The sequence below is a fragment of the Diceros bicornis genome, chromosome 7 (assembly GCF_020826845.1).
Source record: "Diceros bicornis minor isolate mBicDic1 chromosome 7, mDicBic1.mat.cur, whole genome shotgun sequence".
NCBI classification, from domain to species: Eukaryota; Metazoa; Chordata; class Mammalia; order Perissodactyla; family Rhinocerotidae; genus Diceros; species Diceros bicornis.
Genome location: NC_080746.1, coordinates 77,498,926 through 77,523,658, shown reverse-complemented (window position 1 = coordinate 77,523,658; position 24,733 = coordinate 77,498,926). Strand labels below are relative to the sequence as shown.

At 51.0% G+C, this 24,733-nt stretch overlaps 1 protein-coding gene across 4 annotated transcripts in view; it reads right to left on the bottom strand.

Annotated features, from left to right (window-relative positions):
* Nucleotides 1-405: 405 nt before the first annotated feature.
* NAV2 (neuron navigator 2) overlaps nt 406-24,733 on the bottom strand; it is a 710,120-nt gene continuing 685,792 nt past the window's right edge. For all 4 annotated transcript variants that reach the window (XM_058546129.1, XM_058546130.1, XM_058546128.1 and 1 more), the window contains 9 exons: nt 22,685-22,780; nt 20,721-20,889; nt 17,413-17,648; nt 14,939-15,093; nt 14,647-14,718; nt 13,341-13,537; nt 12,275-12,393; nt 6,006-6,209; nt 406-3,281 (listed from right to left, as the gene is read on the bottom strand). In XM_058546129.1, coding sequence (XP_058402112.1) covers nt 3,156-3,281; nt 6,006-6,209; nt 12,275-12,393; nt 13,341-13,537; nt 14,647-14,718; nt 14,939-15,093; nt 17,413-17,648; nt 20,721-20,889; nt 22,685-22,780 — 1,374 coding nt within the window. In that variant the 3' untranslated portion in view covers nt 406-3,155. The remainder of the gene's footprint in view (nt 3,282-6,005; nt 6,210-12,274; nt 12,394-13,340; nt 13,538-14,646; nt 14,719-14,938; nt 15,094-17,412; nt 17,649-20,720; nt 20,890-22,684; nt 22,781-24,733) is intronic.

Below are 24,733 nucleotides of genomic sequence, written 5' to 3'. Positions count from 1 at the left end.
GGAGGGAAGCGGTGGAGGGGCAGGGAGGAAGGGGAGGGAGGATGGGAACATACCGTACACAAAATACTTAATTCCTAGTTTTCTCTTTAAAAATGGCTAGAAAAAATTCATCAAAATGCAGCACTTTAATCAATTATTTACAATTTCTATGTTACAATGAAAAAATGTACATCTTATAGAACATATTTCATAAACTGCTCCACTGGAAACAACTAGCTCAAAACAGCAAACTTCCATTTAATATCCACAAAGTCAGATTATTTTTTCCTTTTGAAGTAGATTCGCCACGATCAAATTTGAATACACAGAATTTTGAAGTTTAAGCATCAACAATAAAATAAAAAACGCCCCGGAGATACAACAAAGGTCTGGGCAAATCTCGTTCCTGTCCCACCCCTACCCCACCCCCAACCTTACATTAAACGGTATCCCCATCTCATTTATGGCCTGGATAATTCTTGGCAGTTTGGGAAGAAAACTTTTGGCTTCCATCGGTAACTCAACATAAATGTTGCATAGAATTTCATACATTTCAAAATTAGCCTAACTGTAGAAAAAGGCAAAATGGAAGCATTTCGGACAGAGCCCTAAACGAGTACAAAGTTACTTTGTCAACGGTGAGTGACACAGAAGTAAAATGTGACCAAAATAAGAAATGTGCACATCAGACAACCCTGCTTCCCGAGACTGTAGGAAGGACAATGAGCTGCGAATCGTACGAGGGTGACACCACTTGAAGTCACCCGTCACTAGTCAGGCAGCACCGGGGACAGAGGTCTCGGTCCTGAGCCTGGACCCAGTGGGAGGGAAGTCTGGGGGAGAGGGGAGAAGAGAAGACGTCATTAAAAAAAAAAAAAAAGTTTCCAACAATACTGCAGTGTCTACTCACAAGGTGACTGGAAAAACTGCCCGAGAGGAGAAGTCAATTTTACCTCCTCCCAAATTCACAGTATGAGCGTGTAAGGTCATCACTGGGAGATCAACTGAGAAGGACCACTCTTCAGGTTTACCAGAAGGCTCAGGGTGTGGCCCGTGGTCACAGGCTAAATATATGGTTCAAAAATTTTATGAAAAACAGAACAGAACAGGACACACTCACACACCCAGATGGCTCACGAAGGCTGAGCAGGAGTCTGAGTTTACCAAGGTTACAGCAGGGACAGGATGGACAGGTTTCCCCAGTTATCGGGACGCATTCCCCTTTTCCTTTCGAGGAAGAAAATGGTGTCATCCAATGTAATGTGAGCAGTTTCAGGTCAACCCTCTTGTGGGAAGAAAGTAAGAAAAAATGTAGAGAGATGGACCTTCAGAAACAGTAATGTAAAAGATGCAATAAAAACCCTGATCATTAACAGAGACACCCCCACTGGGGTCCAATAAGGATTCTCTTTATAAAACAGAAACAAACAACTCAAAGATTTACCACACCCTGTAAAGAAAACACCAGTATGTTGAAGACACATCCTAGCAGGCATGTCTCACCCATGTTACGTAGACCTGGAGGAACTTTTGCCTTTTCCTGCACAAGACAGATCATTGTCCAGTCAGGGTGTGAGCTGGAGACTGATGAGAACCTAAAAATTGGATTTTTTTTTTTTCCTTTTTTCTTTTTTCCCATGGTCACCCATCCACACAAACGAGTCTACTGGATGAGAAAAGTCACAGCGACTTGCATTCTCCTAATGAGCAGATGACTTCTTAGCCCTGTTTGCGCTGATGGGGAAACAAAAGACCGGACCCCAGGCAGGCACGACACTCAGAAATGGACACGGTTAGTACAAAACCAGTAAGGCATCGCTTTGGGAAGGTCAGCACCAAAGAGGTCAGGCAAGGCTCGTCTGGACAGGGGCCGGGGCTGGAGCTTCTGGAAGGGAATGGGCGGCCCCCTTGTTGAGTTGCGTCCTGTTGGTTCTGAGGAAAGTGCAAGCATTTCTCGAGGTGACCTCCCCACCCTGGCTGAGGTTGGGGCTGGCGCTCGAGGTGTCGACGTGCGTTCTGAAGCCTCGAGGATGGGAAGGAAAGGCAAGGTCGGCTCATCGGCCTGGTAGGGATGGCGTCCTGGTCCACTTTACGGACGCGACCAGCCCCAACCCCAGCGAGGGGAGGCGAGTGTGCAGAACTGTGAGGATGGACAACTGAAAATCCAAACTCAGCAGGACCAAACCAAAACTCAACTCCTGCGGGCCTCACTTTCACCAAAGGACTGATTCTGACCAGGAGGGGAAGGAGAAGAATCTTCAAAATCAAAGAGTCTGAAAGGGGGAAACTCAATGTTGTTTTCAAAGGGGTGATCAGTTCTCCAAGGCAGACCAACTCACACTGTACACAGTGTCGGCAGAAAGAGAACCTGACTCACTCACATCTAAGAAGGAAGCAGACACATGCTGTTCCGCATTAGAGCCGCATCCGCTCGCACACATTCTCACTCCTTCACTCACTGTCGTGGGTAAATCGGAGGCTGATGGACCTAAAAGGGGTGGTTGATCTGGGACAGGCAAAATACCTCTCGGGCGAGGAGAGCACCATTTAAAAAACTGAACAGAAAGCACGATTTGCTTTTTCCTAAGGTTTCCCTGCACTGTAGCTCTGTGATTTGTTGAGGGACCAAAAAGTGTCCTGGCTAGCACCAGTTCTGTCTGTGGCCGGCTGGGTGGAAGGGCGGGTTGGCGTGGATGTGGGGGCGCTGGCAGAAGACCCGGTCTGGAGGGTCCGTGCGGAGGGGAAGCCGTGCTGTCTACGTTTCCGACTGCGCTCCAGCCTCTCCTGTCTCTGGGCAGCTTGTGGCAGGATGCTGTTTGGTTTCAAAGCTTCAGGTGGGTTCTTTTTTATATTCTTTTCCTTTCAACAGTGATGATCCTTTCCCGAGAAGTATCTTCAGTCTCTTAGGGAGGTCACAGCAACAAGGCAAAACAACAATTAAAATAAAACAGATGGTAGTGCAGTTCTCACTGTGCAGGGAAGTGGTCCCGAGGCGGCTGGCCGGGGCTGTGGCACCCAGGTGAAGGCTGGAGGATGAGGGGTCTCAGTGTCCCTTGCAGCTCTCAGGCTGTGGCTGGGGGCTGGCTCAGGAGGGCATCTTCAGGATGGTGCAGAGGATGTAGGCGGAGTGGGGCGAGGAGAGGGGGAGGTGGGCTGGCTCCACAGCCGGGACCCTGTCACAGAGTCGACTCCAGGGACGAGTCCAGGATGTCGTCGTGATGGCTGTTGCTGTTGGAGTCGCTGTCGTAGCTCTGGGGGCTGGAGTAGTTGGCTGCCTCCTGCAGCCTCATCAGCATGTTCATCTGGGGAAAGAGCGAACAGAATGAGCAGCTTTCAGTCCAGTCAGCCACCCGCCTCTGCGTCTTTGAAGCTCAGGCCCCCTACCCCAGACTCCCCCAGGGACTGCAGCCCACCGTGGCGGCAGCAGACAAGAGCATGGACTCTGGGCCAGGATTCCAGGGTTCAAATCCCGGCTCCACCACTTACTAGCTGCATGACCTTGGGCAAGTTACTTAAACTCTTTGTGCCTCAGTTTCTTCACTGGTCACATGTGAATGATAATCATACCTGCTCTATAACATTATGGTGCGGCGTGAGTTAATATATGCAGAGCACTGAAAACAAAATAGAAAGTCCTCTACGAACAAGATATTTATTTTTATTTGGGAGAGGCATGCCTTACTCAAGCATAGCCCTTAGCCTGGGGTAAGGTGCCAGCCCAGTGTCCCTGCTTCCGGAACCTGTGCATCAGCACGGCTGACACCCGATGCACATGCTCCCCATTTGATGAGCATCAAGCTCACCTGTACTCCTGGCTCTGGCTGGAGGGCAGCCTTGAGCCCCCCGTGCTCCAGCTCCTGCCAGAGCCTTCCCGAGGAGGGGAGAGCAGCACCAGCCACAAAGAGAGGCCTGGATTCCAATTCAGGAACCTTTGGGCAAACTACCTAATACATCTGAGCCACCAGCTCCTCACCTATAAGGTGGAGAGAACAGCAGCACCTATTTCATAGGGTTGGGGTAGAAACGAAATGACATGATGTGTATCAGGCCTGGCACAGAGTAAGTGCTCAATAAATGTGATCTGTTATCATCACGGTCATCGTCTGATGTAAAGAAAAGAGTCCGAAGACAGTGTCCTTGAATCTTCCCTGGTCTATAGTCTATTGGTCATCTTTTGGAAGTGGAGATGGGAAACTAAAAACTTATTCTATTTATAAGTTGTGTGTGTGTTTATATTTTATCTGGCAAATAAGTTAGGAAGATAGGGTCTTTCTAAGGCCAAGACATGGTGCAGCAGGGCATGAAATCCAGCTGCTCACTGGCCAGCTGCCCCCCAGGATGCCCAGCAGGGTCTCCCTGGGTGAGCCAGGCCACAGCAGCAGCATCAGCTGGTGTCCACCTGCACAGCCGTAACTGGGAAAGAGGTGGGGCTGAAGTGCAATGGACAATTCTTGGCAGCCGGGATTATTTATTCACTCATCAAACATTCCCGGTGTACCCACAGTACATGGTCTGGAACAAAAACAAGCAGGTCCTGTCCTCTTGGAGGTCTCAGTCCCATGAAGGGGAGAGATTAGTAAACAAGAGAGCTATCACAACAGAGACCTGTGGCCCTGGGCCGAGAGAAGGGGACTTGGGAGAAGCCCCCAATATCTAACTTAGTGAGGAGGGTTGGCGGGGCTGACACAGCTCACTTCTGGGGGCCTGGGGTTGGAAGGAGAATCCTGCGTAACTGTTCCGAGAACCCCACGTCTTATCTAAACGCCTTGTGTGTTTAATCAGTGACTCAAATATTCCTGGTTAAGAAGAGAGTGTCTGGGGATGAGCTAGCTATTCGTTCTCTAGATATCTTAAATTCTATTTTCACGTAAGCTAAGACCTCATGAGCTTGTGCCCACAAAAATATCCCCATGACTTTGGCTTTCAGCAATGGTTAACGTTAAAAATGGCTTTTTAAAGTTTGATCCTTTCTGCTGTAAAACTATTGTTGTAAACACCGCAAATTAGGTTGTGCATAGGAACACAAATAACAAATCCATTTAAAAATAGCTCCTGTTTAAAAAGTCTCAACAGGACCACAGCTCCATCCCACCAGTCAGGAGGATGGCAGACAACCCACAGCACCTATTATTATTATTTTTTATCTAGCAAGTCAAATTGGTCACTAGGGCTAGAAGAGGAAATCAGTTGTCAGTTAATCCTGCTGCATCTCTTATGAATATGCTCTTTCATTAGGTAACGCAAATAATACTCTTTGCTGTGTTTTTCTTTTTGCTTTAGTTGCCAAGGGAGCTCAGGGCTAAATTTAAGGCATGAGAATGGTCACGTAACATGTGAAGTTCTGGTGTGTATGCTCCCGCCTTCTTTTTCAGGGCTTTGATTTATTCTAATTTTACAGTGTGACTATGTACAGTCCTGCGTTGGCAGCGAGTTCTATGATTGCAGTGTTACCGTCACTGGCCCAGGTTCTCCTTAAAGGGCCTTTAGCAACAGCAGAGTAACCAGGAAGCTCAGGCAGCGTTCCAGACTCAACTCATCTCACTGGCCATGTGACCTGTATTCAGGCCCCCTTGACCTCCGTGAGTCCCTCCTGCCCCCAAACCTCCCTTGCCGGTGCCCTGGGCATTTGGCGTGGGCTTCTGCTCCTCAGCGAGCTCTGCCTCTGCTCAGTTACTATTGGCGAGATCAATGGACCAGGAAAGTACATGATCCGAGGTGGCTCTCAAATCAGAGGGCAACGAGTGGTGTAGGGACAGTAGGTGTAGGGGAATTTAAGGGGAAAAATCAAATTCCTAACCTTTTACCTTACACCAGAACAAATTACAGAGGGGTTAAAGGCTTTAGTGAAAAACTAAAATCATGGGAGAAAATATTGGCAAAAATGTCCTCAATCTTGTGATGGGTCCAGCCTTCCCAGGCAAGGCTGGGGCTCAGTCACCTCCCTATTTCCAGCCTGCCTTGCATCATGCCCAATATACAGTAGGTGCTTAATGAATGCTAAACTGCTCTGGGAGCTGAGAACTCACCAGCGGGTCTCCTTCAGCATCGCTGGGGGGCATCGGCTTGCTCGTTGACCCCTCCCGAGGCATGGAGTAGCCGTCGAAGCCGACATCCTCGGGCCGGAGCTGCAGTAGGGGAGGCCACTCGTGCTGCTGTGGGCTGGCTGCCCAAGGGTACGTGTCCATCACCCACTTGGCGGGATCCTCCCAGGGGGCCCGCCTTCCATAGAGCTAAAAACAGGCAGAGAAGGAACACTCAGGAAGTGGGCTGAGACCTCTTCTGCAGCCCTGATTCTGCAGCTTTCTGAAAAACCCCCAAACCCAGCATTATGCCTCCCATGATGGAGTAATTCCACTTCCAGAATCCTAAGGAAGAAGTCATCCAAGGTACACAAAGTTTGATGGGCTAAGACTGAAGGCAGCATGACCTTGGGGTCAAGACTCCGGCTTTGGAGTCAGGCTGACCTGGGTTCACATCTTGGCTCTGCCACTCACTCACGGCGTCACCCTGAACTCTGAGCCTAGCTGATCCACTTGAAACATCCCCTGATCTGAAGCACTTGCCAGTTTCTGTGGTGTAAATACTCCCACCACCTCAACGATCCACACAACATCCCGGGATGCAGAGGTGGGAAGAGGTGCTGACCACCAGCTCACACAAGCGGACTCTAGTACCCCACGGGGTGCACCCACCCTCAGCACAGAGAGCGGGTGCTGGGCGTCAACGCCACGGGCAGAGAACACGAACGGCCCTGGTTCCACAAAACCCCATTTCTTGAAGTGCGCCTGACTCGCAGAGCTCCTCTCTAGAAGCACTGGTCACTTTCAGAACAGTAAACTGTTACCAGAGGTTACACGTGGGGGCTTCTCCTCCCTCACATATTTCTCAAAATTGTCCATAATAACTCATTTCCTCTTAAAACAGAAAACTATCTTAACACTTAATTCTATAAAACCAGTACCATGCCTCCAACCTCCTTTTCTTAAGCCTTAAATATCTAATGACAAAATGATTTCAGTGATTCTTACTGGCAATTTCAAGAAATATATACCTTCTTTAAAGAACAAAAACCCAGGCTGCCCACGTCCCGAGGCGAGGCTTTGTGTATTACGTGGCTAGGTGCAGTCTTTACATCTTTCCTCGCTAACACCCCTGTGTGCCAGGGACCGTGAGAAGCACTTAACAAATATCTTGACTCCAAAAAGCAGCATTGCTCCCCGAGTTTCCCAGATGAGGAGACAGGCCCGGGGAGGAGAGGACGTAGCACTGGAATCCGAGTCTGTCCGAGCCCACGCACCGCTGGAGTCCGAGCAGATGTGGCAGGCTGTGCTCACAGCCAGGCCATGACGCGCCCCCAGGGCAGTGCTGTCTGTGGCTCTGGAAGGCACCCCTCCACAGGGGACCACGGGGTACCAAGACCAAAGGCTCCTGCAGCACACTGGCTGCAGCGGGGCTCCAGAGTGAAATTACAGCTGCCCACAGCCCGTCTGTCTGTCTGCTCCCTGTGCCGTGCTGGGACTCCTCCCTCCCCCAGTTGAGAAGGGAGTGAGCGCCAGGTGCTGACGCAGAAAACAGCTGAACTCCAACTGACAAACACAAGTCTTTCCAAGTCATAGTCTGCCTCAGCTGGAAGGAATTGGGGTCACCTATCCCGGCCCCTCATTTACCAGATAGGGAAGTCAGGACCCAAAGAGAAGAGCCAGTCGGGAAAGGTTACAGAGCAGAGCTGGATTCAAACAAGGAACCCAGCTTCCTGGTCTGACCTTTCCCCTCTCTGCCCCTCCAACCAACTCTGCTCTGAACCACTTGGTATCAGCAAGAGCCACAGGACTCAGCCAGAACCGGAGCAGGGGGATGCAGACCAGGCTGTCCACCAGACACGCCAACCGGGCTGGCTTTGCTGTCCCCTCCAGCTGTCTCACAACTGCCTAAGCCACGTCTGATCTTTACATATGACTTCCATCAGGGAAGCTGCCTGCCCTGCCCGCATTGCAGATGGGCCCATCCATCTCCTTCTATCGAGGCTGCCTCCTCCTCCACTCAAGACATGCACAGCCTCTCATGACCTCATCGCCTTCTCAGACGCTAGCACCTCTCCCGTCTAGAGCTCTGCCTTGTCTGTTGCTAAGTCTTCCCTGACCTGGGGCAGTGGTGAGTCTCAGGCCTGAGAATTCAGTCTGGCACTCTAAAGGCAACTCACAGTCTGAGCAGGAAGGGGTCACGTGAAGGTGTGTGTCAGGGAGGAAGGGAACACAAGCAATGGGGGATATTTAGAAGCAAAGAGGCCTGTTTCAGATTAGAAACATTCCTGCAACTTTTAGACGCTTCTCCCTCCAAGGGAATTCCCTGCGGAATGGAGCTGCCTTTCCCAAGCCAGACTTCACACATGTGACCTGAATAGACCCTCATTTCTGACAGCTACTGCTTCTGTCTCCATCCTCCAGCCTGGAGGAGGAGACACTCAGAGCTGCAGAATAATAGAGGCTGGAATTTGGAGCTCATCAAGTCCTTAGAGAGAACCTGGCCCAGTGGTTTTTAGATACTTGCTCTTCTCTCCTGACCCCACCACTGAGTAGTTTGAGGAACTTTTGGGCTCCACAGAAGCCAGCCTGAAAAAACACTCTTCTAGTCCAAACTTTTCAGACTACAGATGGGGAACCTGAGGCCTAGAGATGGGAGACTTGCCCAGGGACTCAGAGCAGGTTGGGTGATCTGATAAATAGCCCTCCGCCCTGCCCCTTCACCAAGCAGACAGAGGCCTGCTGAGTTACGCTGTCGACTTCAGACACTTTTGGCAAGTGTTCACAAGGACGACTCCAAGGGGAACAGGACTGGGGACTGAGTCATAAGACAAATGCACACCAGGCGCATGCAAACATCACCTGCGAGAACAGAACATATTTTTATGAGCCTCCTCACTTGCCGCTGGGCATGTTCAAGTGCAGGTGGTAAGAGGCTGGGTGAGCACCGTTGTGAGCAAAGGAAAGATCATGAAGCTCCCCAGCCCCCCTGCAGAGGCCTGAGGGAGCTTTGGGAAGCAGCAGAGACAGCTGGATAGATAGATAGACAGACACACAGACAGACAGACAGACAGGAGGCGCCTGGTATACCCACTGGGTTAGGAACATGCGGCCAAGACACTGGAAACTAAAACTTGGGCCACTGTGACCTTTGGACTCTGCAGGATGCACATATATATCATACGTGGAGGCATCAACGTGTACACACACACACACACACACACACACACACACACACACTATTCTTAGTGGGAGAAGACTCAAAACTTGCAAAGTTATCTGGTACCCACTAGGGGGCGATGCCACGTTTCCTCAAGGCAAGGATGTGCCTCTGGAGGGGCTGTCCAGAGGCCGACCTGAGGCCTGACTGCAGCAGGGTCTCCCTGTTGTCCACCACCCCGGGCAGCCCTGTCAGAGCCCATTCTGGGGACTCCACCTCTTCTCGCTTTGAACCGTGGCCAAGGGCTTACCTGCTCTGAACCGCAGTGTGCTTCCTCAGGGCTGCTCCACTCACCTGGCAGGGCCAGGTAAGGAGTAGATGAGCCTGCAGTGCCCAGCACACAGGAAGCATGGACTCAAGGTAACAGGAAGGAGAGCAGGGAACCTTAAATTGTTTTTTAAATAAAAGAATCCTTTTGTCAAATGAAATCTCCTGTAGAAGTCTACTATATGAAACATGATACTTGGTTCCCTAAGCCACCTGAGGCTTCTGGGTGGAGTTCTGGGGGTCCTCAGGACAGCCTGAGATAACCGAGGAGTCAGCCAGACCCGGGCTCCAACACTGGCTCATCATACCCCGCTGAGTGAACTTGGGTAAGGGTCAAGAACTCCCGTGCGCCTTGGTCTCTTCGTCTACAAGGTGCACACTGAGCTATTAGAACTCAACGCTACCACGCGCGTCAGGCCCCAAGCACAGTGCCTGGTGAGTAGCAGGCCCTCAGTAAAAGTCAGCAAACTTTCCTTCAAAACCAGAGGCACGAAGAACACACCAGATTTCGTCACGAATCAGCAGGTTCTCTGGGGACTCCAGGGCTCCTCAGGACGGTGAGGTCACAGGTTTGGGGCAGGGAGGCTCACTTTTGAGCAATTTGGTAAAATGCTAACTCTGGCTGCCTCTCTGGTGGCTCTCGTGCTCTTGAAAGATTATCCTTCAAAAAACCTCACAGCACAAGGAAGCAACAACTTTTCCTGCCTCAGACTGAACTGAAGTCTCATGAGATGGTGGCACATCTCTGTTCCCTGCCCCAGACGGGCTGTTCTACAGCCATCCCCACATCCTTGCAACCTGTGGCCTTGCTCTTGGTAGGAAAGAGACCCAATGCTCCTTTACGATAAGCTCCACCGGCAACCTCTCCAGGACTGGAAGGAAGTTCAGGCCCCACTTTCACAGCCATGCCCACAAGGCCTTCTTTGAAATTTAGGTCCAAAGGAGCAGGGTGTTAGCACTGTTCATCCATGAGGAGGACCAACAAGGGGCTAGAGCATAGTCTCTCCCTCCCCATAGTGCTCCTTGGGCAGGGGAAGCCTTTATTCAACAGATCCCATGAGTTCCTCCAAGTGTACGCTAAGGTCACTCCCTGTCCCTCGAGAGAAGATATATTTGGAGCAAAAAAGCAAGTGGGAGACGTCAGAGGTGAGGCAGAAAGAGGGGGGAAGAGTGCAGCTCCTCAACCTGCAATTCCTTCTGCTGCTGTTGAGCAGTGTGGGTTTCCCAGAGATGCTGGGCATTCCGCAGTCTCTGGAAGCCACTGATGGAGAACAGAGGAGAGAGGTTTATGAAATGAAACTGCCTGCCAGAATCCAGCAGGTGGGAGATGCTTCCATTGGCCCAAGAAAATATGAATGACTGGGTGGCTGTTTGGGTTTGTGGTACTAAGAAATCCATTTGACTAAAGATTAACTTACGGTCAATTTACCCAGGGCAGTGAATTCATCTACCTAGGGAGATTCCACTGCCAAGATCCGAAATCTTTCACACCTTTTTTCGGAAAGCCACATTTGATAGAGAGAATGGAAATGCTGCCATTGATTAATGATCTTCAGACACTGCCAACTAATGATCTGGGGCTGGTCGAGGGACTGCCCAGTATCTTGCTGTTCTCTGCCCTCACAATACACCTATATTTCAACTTGGTGGCTTGAGTTTGCAGCCTACACACTCCAGTTCAATGAAATACCAGTCACAAGGGGCGCAACACCTTCCTTTTCGAGTTCTTATTGCCCTGAACGCCTCTGAAGACCTTCAGTGCTGCTACATGTCACAAAGCAGTCAAATATTCGCCAGGCTCAGCCAAGTGTACAGAAACGACACTGACTGAAGCCGTTAACAGGCACTATCACACACGCGCACGTGTGTGTGCCCCCTCCGCACCCTCCACAGGCCTCCAACAGCATCTTGTGTCTCCCATTGCCCAGGACGGAGGAAACAAAGCAGCTCTTGGAAAGCTGGCTGCTCAACTGGTTCCTGGATACTCAGCTGTGCGTGAGGTCTGCTGATTACTCCACGTGGGTGCTGAAAGTCCAGGAACTTCTCAGGCTGCCTCCAGGCTCAACAATAAAGCTGTCGCAAGCTCCCATTACTGCTAAGGCCCTGGCATGAACCCCGGGGCTGGATGAGAAGTGAAGGATTTTGCTTTCCAGGCCCTGCAGGGCAGGAGGGACTTGCAGCCTCATGGGCCCCAGGGTCACATGTGAGGGGTCCTGATGGCAGGTGGTGAGTGCCACAGCCTGAGGGCTCAGAACCTGGAATTTGAGCCAGAGGCCTGGACTCTAATCCCAGATGCTTCAAGTTTCACTTTTACGACTGTGGGCAAGTCATTTATCTCTTTGAGCCTCAATTTTCCTCTTTTGAAAGATAGAGACAAAAAAAAAATCTCTGTCCAAGTCCCAGGACTAATGCAGGGCTTGAACCGAATAGCAGACGTGAGAATACTGTGCAAACTGTGAAGTGTCATGCACATGCATGCTTCCATTTCTCACGCACTCACTATGCTGAGCACTTCTGACTGGCAGAGTACTATTACTAACCCCTTCTATTTGAGAGCACTGTGGCACAGAGAGGCTAAACGACTTGCCTGGGGTCACACAGCTAGCAGGTGCAGGGCCGGGATTTGCAGACAACTGTGTCCTACGCTGTGTTAGACTGATGGCCTCACAAGGGGGGGCTGTCACTCCATGTCAGCCAGACTTCTCAAGGAGGAGATCAAGACAACTCATCTGGTCACCAGAACAGCACCCCCAGCTTTGAGGAGGCCAGCGGGTGGTGTGCTCCTCACCTGGAGTCCTTCCCTGACGGCTTCTAGGAGGTAGGGGATGATGGAGTAGTTCCACAAGTCGGTGAACCACACCCTGGAGCCGTCCACGTCAATGGGGCACGACAGGAAGAGCCGGGGGCCTGGGGACCACAGTGAACATCAGTCAGAGCCGAAACGGGGGGTCAGGAGAAGCCAGTCTGCAGCCTCACAGAGGGACCCTGGATTTTCTGAGCAACAGCAGCAGTACCAGCTGTGGGTGGTGGGCACAGAGCAGACGTGTGGGCACCCTAACCCCACCCGGGACCTCCCTCCTCGAGGAAATCACCCAAAGAGAGGAGAGGATTTATGCAGAAAGGGGCTTGTTGTGGTCTTACGAATACTGCCCCTTGAAAACAGAAGCACACTCAATGTCCAAGAGAACAGAAATGGTTAAGGAAATGATGATCTGATTATTTTGCAGCCTTTAAAAATAATTATAAAAACAGTATCAACACAGAACACTCCTGAGACGACGTGAGGTGAGAGAGAATAGAACATCCTGTGTGCACACCAAGACTGAACCACATAAAACGTGTGTGTGTGGACACAGACAGGAAAAACAAGCTCAAATTAAAATGATTATGTCAGGATGGGGGGATGATCAGTGATCTGTTTTCCTCTGAACCCAAAGCTTCAGGAACGTTGATAATATTTTCTTTTATTTTGAAAGCAAAGCCAATCCCACAGGGTAGTTTTCACCTGGGGGGGCCTCGGGGTGGGGGCTCTTCACTGAGCCGGCAGTTCCTGCATCAGTCTGGGCTGGACGCATCTCTCCACTGCTAACCAGCCCCAGTGCACTGGGCAGGGGAGAGGGGCAGAGACACAGCCCTGGGGTGTGACTGGCTGGCAGTCTGGGGTCTCTCTTGGGCCGTGATTGTCCCTCTGACCCCTTTTCTGTGTGGACAGTGCAGCAACCAGCTGACTTGTGCCTGCGAAGTGCTGTCCTGCCCAGGGCCCCGAGGACAGTCATCTGAGGGGGCCAGAGCTCCAGGAGCAGCACCCCCCTACCCCTAGCCTGCCTGCTGGCTCCCGCCGGCCTCCCGCCTACCTATGGTGACGTCCGAGGAGCTGTGAGCCTCCAGGAAGCGGTTGAGGTGATGCCAGACCTTGGGAATCCAGTCGATGATTTTCACCAGCTCCACATTCCGCACCCGCCCACTGATCTCTGTTTCCACGAGCTTCCGCCTCAGGAACCGGCCAAGGAAACCCTTCACGGGCTCCGTGTGGTTGGCACAAAGCACCCACCTGAGGAAGTCGGGAACGCTTTTCAAGGATGATGACGGTGATAAAAACGATGGCTGACCTCCCGAATCAAAGCACATGGGAACTGGAAGGTGCACATGCTCATACTGAAACTGGACTTGACCTGCCACCCCCAGGAGCCTGGACTTCATTCTCGAGGCTATGGGGAGCCACTGAAGGCTCCCTCAAGGGAGCATGAGGGTTTTATGGTCACATCTGAATTCTAGAATGCTCACTCTTGCTGCCACTGGCACAGAGGACGGCCTGCAGAGCGCCAAGCTGCACTAGAAAATGATTGCAGCAGTGTGCTGGGAGATGATGTGGCAGTGAGGGGGAAGGAGGAGGAGAAAGAAGGACTTGAGGGATATTTAGGAAAAAGCATGGATAAGACCAGGACAGCCTGCATGCTGAGATAGCGTGATGCAGCCTGCATGATTTGACATCTCCCTGATAATTACAATTCAGGTCCACTTTCAAGAGATCTCCCTCAGAGACTCCTGCAGAGTGGCCAGTGAAAATGAGCCAAGGATGGCCTCTCACCCTCATCCAAGGGCCCAGGCAGGAGAGGAGGAGTGGAGGAGTCAGCTGGGGGTCAGGGCAGGGCGAAGGGCATTTATCGATAATGGCCAGGCAAGCGGCCACACAACCTAGCACGACAGTGGTGAACAGTCCTTCCCACCCCCAGCAGTGGGAGAAGCCCGGTCCAGTGCTGGGGCAGAGCGGCTCACAGCAGTTGCAGCACAAAGGCCCAAGAGACCCAGCCTCCTGGGGACATTCATAAGCAAGAGCTTTCATGGCTCATGTTCACTCGGGACAGAGATGCGCCATTGGTGATGAGCAGGGCAAGCAAGCAAGTGCACAGCCCCTGCCCAGAGCTGCCTCCTCAGGACCCAGAGTCAGAGACCTGGGTTCAAGTCTCAGCGCTGCCATGGACCGGCTGTGTGACCTCACACAAGTCACTTAATTCTCCCAGCCTCAGTCTCCCCACTTGTAAGCTGAGAATGATAAATTTAACTGCTGGAGGCTGTTGTAAGAGTTACATGAGCTAAGCTGGGAAAAAAGCTCTCCACAACGCCCGGGATATAACAGGCACTCCACAAGCGACACTTTACCTGAAGTTGTGATGCAGCTGCAGGTTGGGAGTGGACGAGGTAGCCTGGTTCATTGTGCCGATTATGTAAGGGCTGTGGGGAAACGAAGGAAGAGGGCTTGTGAGCCAAAGCCAGGCTCGAGGAGAAGGCGCTCACAGAGGCCCGTGGCGTCTGTGTGTCTAGGCAGAGGCTGGCTGGCTGCCTCCCCTGCCCCAACGCTGACCCCGGCCACGCGTGGGCACAGCTCCCCAGGCAGCACGCGTCACGTGACGGCCATCCTCCTGGGGCCCCGAGGTCCAGAGCCGGCCTTTACCATTTGTGGTCCTTGCAGTTGAGCAGCCCGTTGAAGATCTCGCCCAGGGAGCTGACGTGATGCAGGTTGTCCAGGATGATGACGAGAGGCATGTCCACAGCGTTGTTCTCGCTGGTGCACTGGTCGGCGAGGTTGCACAGGTACTGGCGCAACTCCTGCGGGGGCCAGAGGAAGAACAAGTGAGTGAACACACCCCAATGAAGACGCACATGCTGAGCCGCCAGCGTAGGAGGAAGGGCCCTTCCTGAGGCCGTGCAGGGATCGCGTGCCGAGTGCCCACCTGCTAGGGCGTCAGCTTGGGGCTCAGGGGATGTGGGGTGGGCAGGGGTGAGAAGGCCTGGGTCCTGCTTCCTGGTATTCACTAGATAACAGAAAACCTTCAGCCTGGGCAAGAGCACAGCACAGCATCGTTCTGTACCCCCGCTCTGCCCCTTCTCTAGAGTGTTGTCACTTTTTTTGATATTTCTTATTATGCCAACCTCCCAGTAGGCTCCCGAGGGCAGGTGCCTTATGCATCTCTGGACTTCCACGGCACCTGCCTGAGAGCCGCTTACAGAGGAGCTCTGGATGAACTGATACAGCAAAGGACTCCCCCCAACACACACACACACACACACACAAGTATTGCTGACGAGTGCTGGGCAGACAGACAACCAACACTGCAGGGGAGATGGGTCGACACGCACGGGGGGCCTTGGAAGGTCTGGTTGGAAGGGTAAGCTTTGAATTAAACTGTGAAGAACAGGTGGGGGTTGGCTGGAGCTGGAACTAGAATGCAGCCCAGCAGGTCAGGGGTTAGGGATGCGTGTCAGGAAAAGAAGAGGAAGAATAATGGTGCAGTCGGGGACAGGCTGAATTGGTGAGTTAAGGACCAGCCAGAGAACCCAGAATGACTGCCCGATGGTCTCATCATCATCATGACAACCGGCGCGGCCCAGACCAGGCACAGCTCTGAGGGCCTTACACATATGAACTTCTGCAGCCCGCAACGACCCTCTGCGGTGGGCACTACAATGAGCTCCATTTTATAGGTGGGGAAGCTGAGGCAAAAGCCAGGTGACTGGCCTGAGAGCACACAGAGGGTGAGCAGCGGGGCTGGACGCAGACGTGGTGCCTGCCCCAGCACGTGCTCCTCACCACGCCAGACTGTCCTGCCTGCCAGCCTGGTTGCTCACGCTGTGACATTTCCTCTCCTTCCTACGAACACACACACACCTAGGCCTCCCTAGTAAGTCGAAATGTGGCTTGCTAGCAATAGAAAAAGCCCGACTTTTAAAGTTACTAGTAATTTTTCCTTCTCCTAGCTCCTTCCCACTGTGGAGTCTCACCTGACAAGGACAGGGCTCCTGGCTCCTGAGACTCAGAGGCCCCCACCCCAACTCAGGCCGGCGGGGTGCGGTTGGTGAGCTGTGCTCTGTATGAGGGTGTCTGGCCAAAGGGAGAGTGGGTGGGGGCTGAAATCTCGCCTGGGCTCGGCCCCCAGCCATGTGCCTGGGGTCCTTCTCTCACAGGCCCCAGGAGACAGAGGGAGCCTTCCCTTACTCACCCGGAGGATCTCAGGACAGTGGCTCTGACCACTTCTCTCCAGTCCTGCCCCTACATCAATCACTTGGGGACCTAGCAGTAACAAATTCCCAGTCCCACCCAACCTGTTGAAACAGATCATCTGGGAATGCAGCCTAGGAATCCACAGCTTCAAGCACATCAGGTGATTCTTAAGGTGGAGGGGTCATTTCCAATTCACCCTTGACTCTCTGGCCTCTTTACATGGGGCCAGCCAGAGTGAATTACCCAACAACACCCACTGCGTGAACACGAACAGGTCTGAAAAATAACTTCACAACCCTAGGCTGGGACGAGGTCGGACTGTCCAAATGTTTCCATCACTCCCTGTGAGGCAGGATCGAGCCCATTGGCGGGCTCTGGAGACCAAGACTTAGACTGGAGATCCAGCCCACTGCACATGACCATCTGCCTCAAGCCTCAGTTTCCTCCTCTGTAAAATGGGAGAGCGACAATGACTCTCTTGAAGGTACAGCTGTGAGGCAGCCGGTTTGCGGCTCATGGGGCAAGCAGTCTATAAATGCAAGCTGCTGTTATTATTATTATTGTTCCACAAAAGGAGGTTTCATTTTGGAAAAACAACAGCACCCAGTAGGCACAGGATAAATTCTTGGTAAATTGCAATGGGCGCATCTGAGGCGATTGTAAAGAACTCCTAGCACCGAGCACCATGGCTGGCTCATGGTGGGAAGTAAGAAATGAACTAGAAAGACTTACAGATGGAACTTCTTGCTGGGCAGTTTTGGGCCAAAGCCTTCCTTTCTGCTATCCTTCATGGGGCTTCTAAAACCACCAGGGGGCAGCGCATGGGAAACGCTGCTTTCCCATCAGCGTGGTGGCGGCATCAACAGCTCTGAAAGGGCCCAAAAGCGAGCCCCTGCTGGGCAGCAGCCTCCACACGCCCTCCTCACCTTGCTGGACTTGTGGTCCACACTGAAGGTGGCGATGACCCCGTCTGTCAGCTCCCGCCCCTCCCGGAGCACCAGGTACTCCGACAGCCGGTTGGCCAGGTAGGTTTTCCCGGTGCCGCTCGGGCCGGACAGGATGATCCGCCGGTGCTCCACCAGCAGGGACACGTAGCGCTGCAGGATGGGCTTGGGGATCAGGGACTCGAACACCAGCGCGTCCAGGCTGTTCTCCGCGAGCCCTGCGTGAGAGACAGGGAGTGTTGGAAGCCCCATGGAGAGGGCAGCCCTCTGTGCCTGCCTGGGACGGCCAAAACCTGAGGCTACCCTTTCCCTGGAGCCCACTCACCTGAGACCCCTGCCCGCCAGGCTGGGAGCAAACTGCCGCTGCTCCCCGCCCACCGGCACTGCATGCTCTGGCCCCTGGCTCGGCTGACTTTCCCAAGCTCAGATTCACCTCTAACCTCCAGGCCCTCGGGCTTCGTCTGTCCTCTGCAGAATCCCTAAGACGCTGGGCTCTGCTTGCCTGTCTGGAGTTACCATACCGACGGTGTTCACTCAACCAAATGTGAATGTCCTGGGTCTGCCTCCTCACCCTGTTCTCTTCTGCGGGCCACGTGCCCCTGCTGCCCACCCTTAGGTGAACCATGGAAGTAGCAACACATTGTCTTTAAAATGAGGAAGGACGCAAGGTGGGGCCATTTGACTTGGGATGTGAATACTGTTAGACCTCAGCTGAATGCTACCCACTGAGACCTCGGAGCCTCACCAATATCGACAGGAAACATCTTTCCCCTTCCTGCCTGGAACAGCTTTGTTCTCAGGGCTGTGGGCTTTCAAAGAGCTGTTTTCTTGATATCATTCCCCAGAGAAGACCCATCCAGGGTTAATTGTCCAGAACCAAAGGTAATTCTGTTAAAAACTCACCTCAAGAAAACCAGCATATGTAGGTAAAAAACAAATTGGCGAGCATTCACTCTGCTTTATAATAACATCTTCCTTCCACATAATTATTCACTGCAAACAGACCCACCTAATGCATTTATACGCTTGTTTCTAATCCCCCCGGCCAAGAATAGCTCCTAAATGCAGTGACTGCTCTCGAATGACCATGAGGAAGGTTCCCAAATGACTTATCTTCTGGATACAGGCCTAAGACTTTGCTGTACTGGGTTTGTTATCGCCTACGTGGCTCAAACCGCAATGCAAAGTATGGAATGCATGGTCTCCTGTCTAACTTAATAATAACAATGGGAGAAAAAACACTAAAACACTTCTCTCCGCATACATGTTGCTATTCTAGTCTTTTGCCATAAACTCTCATGGGAGTGACTGATTTGCAGATGCCCTTGCATCAGAGCATGCGGTCACCCCCCCACACGCCCAGACCACTGAAGTGAATCATCTGCAGCTCACAGATCTCTCTCCGCTGAAATCCTTGAGTGGTTTTCAGTGCCTTGACGGCATAAGTTTCAAGCACTATAGGAAAATAGAAGAGTCAGGTATCACTGAAAAATACACCCACGCTGATCCCTTGAGATGCTAAAACACCTCCACGTGCTGACAGAGCAGCAGATCAGGCTCCATGGTGGGGTGGCCTGTTCCACTAGAGGCAGGTAATCTTGTCACTGATCCTACAGAGGGCTGGGCTGGCCTCAGCCACGGTCACTCCTTTTACTCCTCAGGGCTTGTAATGCCGAGCTAGAAGGGACAAGGCATGCTCGCCAGCATGGATGCAATGCAGTCTGAGCCCATGATGTATAAGGCTTTCCTTAAGGCTTCTTGGAGTGGAGAGTTATTATTTCGGTGTACCTGGTCCCCTTTCCTCATTCCCCTTGTAGGAAAACTCTTCTTTCTTATGGGGAGCTCATTCCAGGTGGTTCCAGTGGGGCTGACCCAGCACCTTCACCCACCCAAGGGGTTGGGCTTGTGACCAGGCTGAGCCAAAGCCTCTCCCTGGTCAGAGTGACTGATTCATTGATGGGCATTGGACTCGTGGTGGGCCAGAATCACCCCTAAGAATTCTCTGCCACACTTTTCCAGAGCGATATTCTCTCTTTTAGGTTCCTACGCTAGAAAGACGAATCAGGGCTATCAGGGTCACTTCATCAGCCATGTGCCAAGAGCTCAAGGACAAGCAGGCGGTGCTGAGCAAGGCTTAGCAGGCCTGGTCCTGACGGCACCGGGGGAGCGCCCGGAGCTGGCCGTCTTTGGAGCACATTCCGGGATTTTCCAGGTACGCGAGCCTATACGCTTCTTTGTTTGCTAAGCTAGTTTTGAGTAGGCTTCTGTCGAGTGCAGCCTGAGGCCACAACTGTGGAATTTCATTTGCCGGCAGGATAAGGTGGCGTGTGAGGCTCCAGCAGTAAAGGAAGCTCGTCACCAGCACAGCAAGACCTTGATTCCTGCTGATAAGGAATGCTGGGGTGCTTTTGGAAAACCTACCAGCCAGGAAACAAAACCTGCCTCCAATAACCCCAAAACTGCACTGTTAAGCTCCAGTCAAGAAGGGTGCCTTATAGGGAGGAATGGGACAACCTGAAGGTTGAGTCTAGCACAGAGTTTATTAGTCTATTCTCCAGGTGGTTCATAAAATACAGGAAAAAGGGGGTTTGCAGTCAAATACATTTGTGTCAGACTGGATTAAACAGCCTTTTTAATGGCAGGAGTTAGGACATCAAAGGACAGAGCCTTTAGTGTACCAGAATACTCCTGTCCCCCTGCTCCCACAGCCAAATGGGGATAATGATGCAATTTCCCAGACTTTTTTGGCCACGAAACTTTTTTTTCCCCACAAAATTCTTTGTGGGCCTAGGGTTCTATGGAACACACTTTGGCCTGGAGTTTAACAACTCTGGGTGATGAGGCAGTCAGAAGCTCCCGCAGCCTCATGTGTGGGCAAGAGCTTCGGCAGTTTTTCAGGGTGCTCAGAGCAACTCCTCTGAGCCTACAGCAAATCGTGGCTTCCCCTCTGTGGAACGGGAGCACGTCCAAGACCTGCTGGCAAGAGTAGTTCACTGGTATTGGTAGAGCCCTATTTCACCAGGGTTATTAAGATTCCATCATCTCAGAGTCATAAGGCTAATGGGACCTGTTGTTATACAATTTCAGCAATAAACTAAAATTGTTTCCGACGGTGGTTGAAAAAGCTAAAGACTGTTCAACTTGCTTAGATAAGAATAACTAGCTGAAGGGAAAAAAAAAAACCCCACATCCATACGCACAAACAAAACTGTGGCCACGGTTTCCTCCGCCAAGTCACAAAACCAAAGCTGCCATTCCTGGAAGCTCCGACCTCTGCAAACCCGAGTTACCTTTGACGGTCACAGAGATGGTGGTGTTCTCGCCCACCAGGTAGCCACAGGGCAGCAGCTCAGGGGTCTCGGAGGCGGTGCTGCGCCGGATCTCCCCAATGCTGTAGCCCAGGACACTGTCTGAGTTCAGCCCGAGCTGACTCACTGGGTCGACATGAACGATGTATTCCTGGAAAAAATAAAACCAAGACCCCATCAAAGATGCAGCCAAAAATCTGCCCATGAGTTGTGTTTTCCTTGGGTGATGTACGATCATCTTCTCTCCCTTCTCAGCTGATGCCCGAGTCGAAGTCGATGTGCAACGAGGGGGAGAAGAGCTGACTTTCTACGGGGATGATGCCCAGGCATCACAGGCCTCTTACAATACAGATTTGTTTGGTTAGTGATGGGGGAACCCTAATAAGACTGAATGTTTAGTCTGGATGAACCAAACACAGAGAGTTAGGCTGCTTTTTTTCTAAGTTCGGCCCAAGTCCTAAAGACATCGGGTCTGTGAATGGTGCTGGAGAATTCATGAAGAAGCAATTCTGACAAGAAATCCCACCAGCCCCTTCTTTTGGCCCAAAGACCATACTGATGACCAAGGGAGCAAACCCCAGAGCTGCCAGAAAAAAGCAGCTTTTGAGCTTTCAACAGCAAAACGTGTGTTGAATTGGAAAGTGTTCCCCCTAGGTGAATGACCAAGAGGTTTTAGGTCAGTGAACTTGGGACAAGGGTCGGTGGGCTCTGAGGTGGCCCGATGATGATTGAGGTGGAGTCCCATAACAAGCTTCTACCTTTAATGGTCTCATTTCCTTACCTGTGACGCCCCACAGACTCGTTTCAGCCCTAACTATTGTCTTTCTAACCCCAGGATGCCCACTGCCCATCAGCAGGGGTGAGGTTTCGGCCCGGGTGGCAGGATTGGTCTGCCCTGAGCCAGTCACATCTCTTAGTCACATTTCTACAGACGGGACTCTTGAGATGGTGAGTGATCTTTGGCCAAAGAACATAATTTTCCGCGTGAAGCCACCTGAATCTAGACGTTAGAAAGAGACTAGAATGTGCTAGTTAAGTCAGGTTTTGAAGTCAGACCAACTCAACTAGACCAACATGGTCCAGTTCTAAATCCATGACCGTGGGCAAGTGACCCAATCCGAGCCTCATTTTCCTCACCTTTAAATGGGAAAATAATAGGACCTTCCTCATAGGCCTGGAAATAAACTGGGGTAACATAAGGAAAGAGCTTAGCATGGTCTCTGGCACAAAAAATGTGGGCTATGATTATCAGGGGATACGATTAATGAACACTGATGGTTGTTGACTAATTTCAGGTCAATAGAAAAAAACATACCAAAAGCTTCTTTCAAACCACCTTGTGTTTCAAGATTCACCTTGGTACTTCTTAATTATTTCTCCTGTGGCAAACGCTCACTCCAATGATGTGATTAGAACGACTAGAAAAATAACTATGCCAACATCCTTGACACTTGCCATTGATCAGATTATTAACGTCATTTGCAGGACAAATCACAGACTCTGAAGTGTTAGCAAGGATGCTAGGCAAATCGAATCAAATCCCTGCAAAATGAAGGATGGAAATCTGATTTCTTAGCCCCAGCTGCAGAACACAAGCTCCAAAGCATATCCAATAAACACAATTCTAAGGTGAAGGGAGAATTTGGACATTAGCACTTCACAGTGAGAGGCTGCAATAATTGCTCCGGGCTGGGGAAATGACTTGCACTGGCTGGCCAACCACTGCCAAGGGCGGATGGGAACAGTCTGGCCAATCACCAGTCTCTACTTACCATCCTCCTTCTGTCCCCTTGAGGGCCAGGGGAAGAGTCTCAGCAACATAAGGATGTGGGCGAGGGGACACGCCTGAGAAGTGGCCGGGTTCACGACACACACCGCCCTCCCCCTCCCTAAGCCCAGGTCCCCCTTCAGGTGTAGTGCTGCAGCCATCTTCTTGAAACACTTACTTTGAACAGCCGTCTAACCACCCCATCGAGCACATCCCACTTCGTCTTGCCACTAACTCCAATGCAGCCAATAAGAAAGACGTGCGGTCTGGAATCCTAAGGGTAAGGAAATGTACGCCGGTGAAAAACAGGTGCATCTTTTCTGACAGTTTAGCAAGGACTCAGATTGTCTTAGAATTCCACCAATGGTTTGAGAGGGGAATTAAAGTCTTATTATTTTAACACCAGGTATCACTTCAATTGAACGCAACAATAGCCTTAAAGCCTGTCTCTGCTCTACTAGTAAAACAGCAATCCGTGGATCAGGAAGAGATGGTCTCTTCTCCAGAATCTAGAACCTTCTACTCAGAGTGTACCTCGTATAGTGCGTAAATCACAGAACCCTTTCATGGAATGCTCTCCCCTCTCCTGTCTGCCATCTCTCCCTTTCCAAACCTTACAAACTCACCTCTTCCAAGAAGCCTTCAATGATTAACCCACCAAGCTCAGAGCTCACATTGCTTCAACAGTTCTCTACATAACTTACATATTCTGTACTTGTTTAATTTTTAGGAATTTCTGTCTTGTTTGAATATCAAGTTTATCACCTTGCTAGATCTTAAACTCCTTCAGGATAGGATATATTTTTAATTTTTTCTTCTTTTTTGTTTCTTAATAATGTTTGTTGCTTTTCTTCTAATTAAAGTTAAAACACGCTCAATTCAGAAAACTAGTAAAACTCCAGGAAGTTCACAAAAAATGTTTTTCTACTTCTTTTGCATCTCTGCCCACAGGGCTCTGCATAGTGAGGGCTAACTTATCACACTGATTAAAGAAAAGCTAATAGAACATTCCATTCTGACGGGTTTTTAAATATCTGACATGCTCATAAGGACATAGAATTAGGAGAGTGGTGGGGCGGGGAGAGGGTGTATTCGACAGTTAAGCAAAATCAGCAGAGAAAAGAGCACCAGTCTTGCAGTGAGATGATCTGCCCCCACCACTTGCCTTGTAGCCTGAGGTAAGTGATGCTTGGTTGGGTCTTGGATTTCTCAATTGTAAGATGGAGATAATAACATCTGGTCAACCAACCTCATCTGGCTGCTATGGTTCTCCAGAAAAATACAATTTTTGAAAGTGACTCATAAACTTTTGGAAAACGTAAGATCTATCTGCTCGTGTTGATGATCACCAGAATAAAACGAATCCACAGATATCACTTACATTTATTATGAGAATGTTATAAGAATGGACTTCCTCTTTAATAGTCCATTACTCTACTAGCTAAGCTCTGAAGACAGCTATTTTTGGATCTTTCTAGGCTAGATGATGCTAAAACCCCTGGCAGCTCCAAAATTCTGGGCCTACTCCCTCCAGTGAGACTCAAGAGCCAGCCACAAAGTGGAATACTCCGGCAGAGGAAAGTCTGGCTGTAGACGCTGTGTTTTGGTGGGCACTGCAGATTCCCCAGCTGTCTGAGACTACAAAGCATGCTGGCTAGCATATTAAGAAATAAATAAAAAACTCTACGGGAATTGACAGAGTGACTCCTGAGTCTTTTCTCACTTATCTGACAGATGGTCATTCATAGCATCATTTGGATTTAATCAACAACTAAAAATCAACCTTAATTGTCAACCCCCATCCCCACCCCAAAATAGTCTCTAATGGGGATACGGCCTCTAGCCTCTGGGAGAAAACTCAGGTTCCGGCCTCGGGGAGTCAGGATGCACCCCGCTTCACTTGCAGCCCCCTGCGTGCTCCCTGGCTTGGCCACCTGTCTCTCAGTGTCTCCTTCGCTGGCAGACTCTGACAACTGGACAAAACTGGTGCTCTTCGCCGGCTTATTTCTGCACCTTCCGTGCTAAATGTGCTTAGCTGCCTTGGAAGGGCTTCGGGAACATATCAAATTCAGAAAAGCCATTTCTGCCTGATGTTAGTGTTTGGTTAGTTACACGGGAGAGCGACGGGGGGCCATGTTTAGTACTCCTTATTAGACTTTCCAAACACGAGAGAGGGGGAAGGGCGCTTTGCTCACTTCGACTGTGTCCAACTGCTGCTGGGGATGAT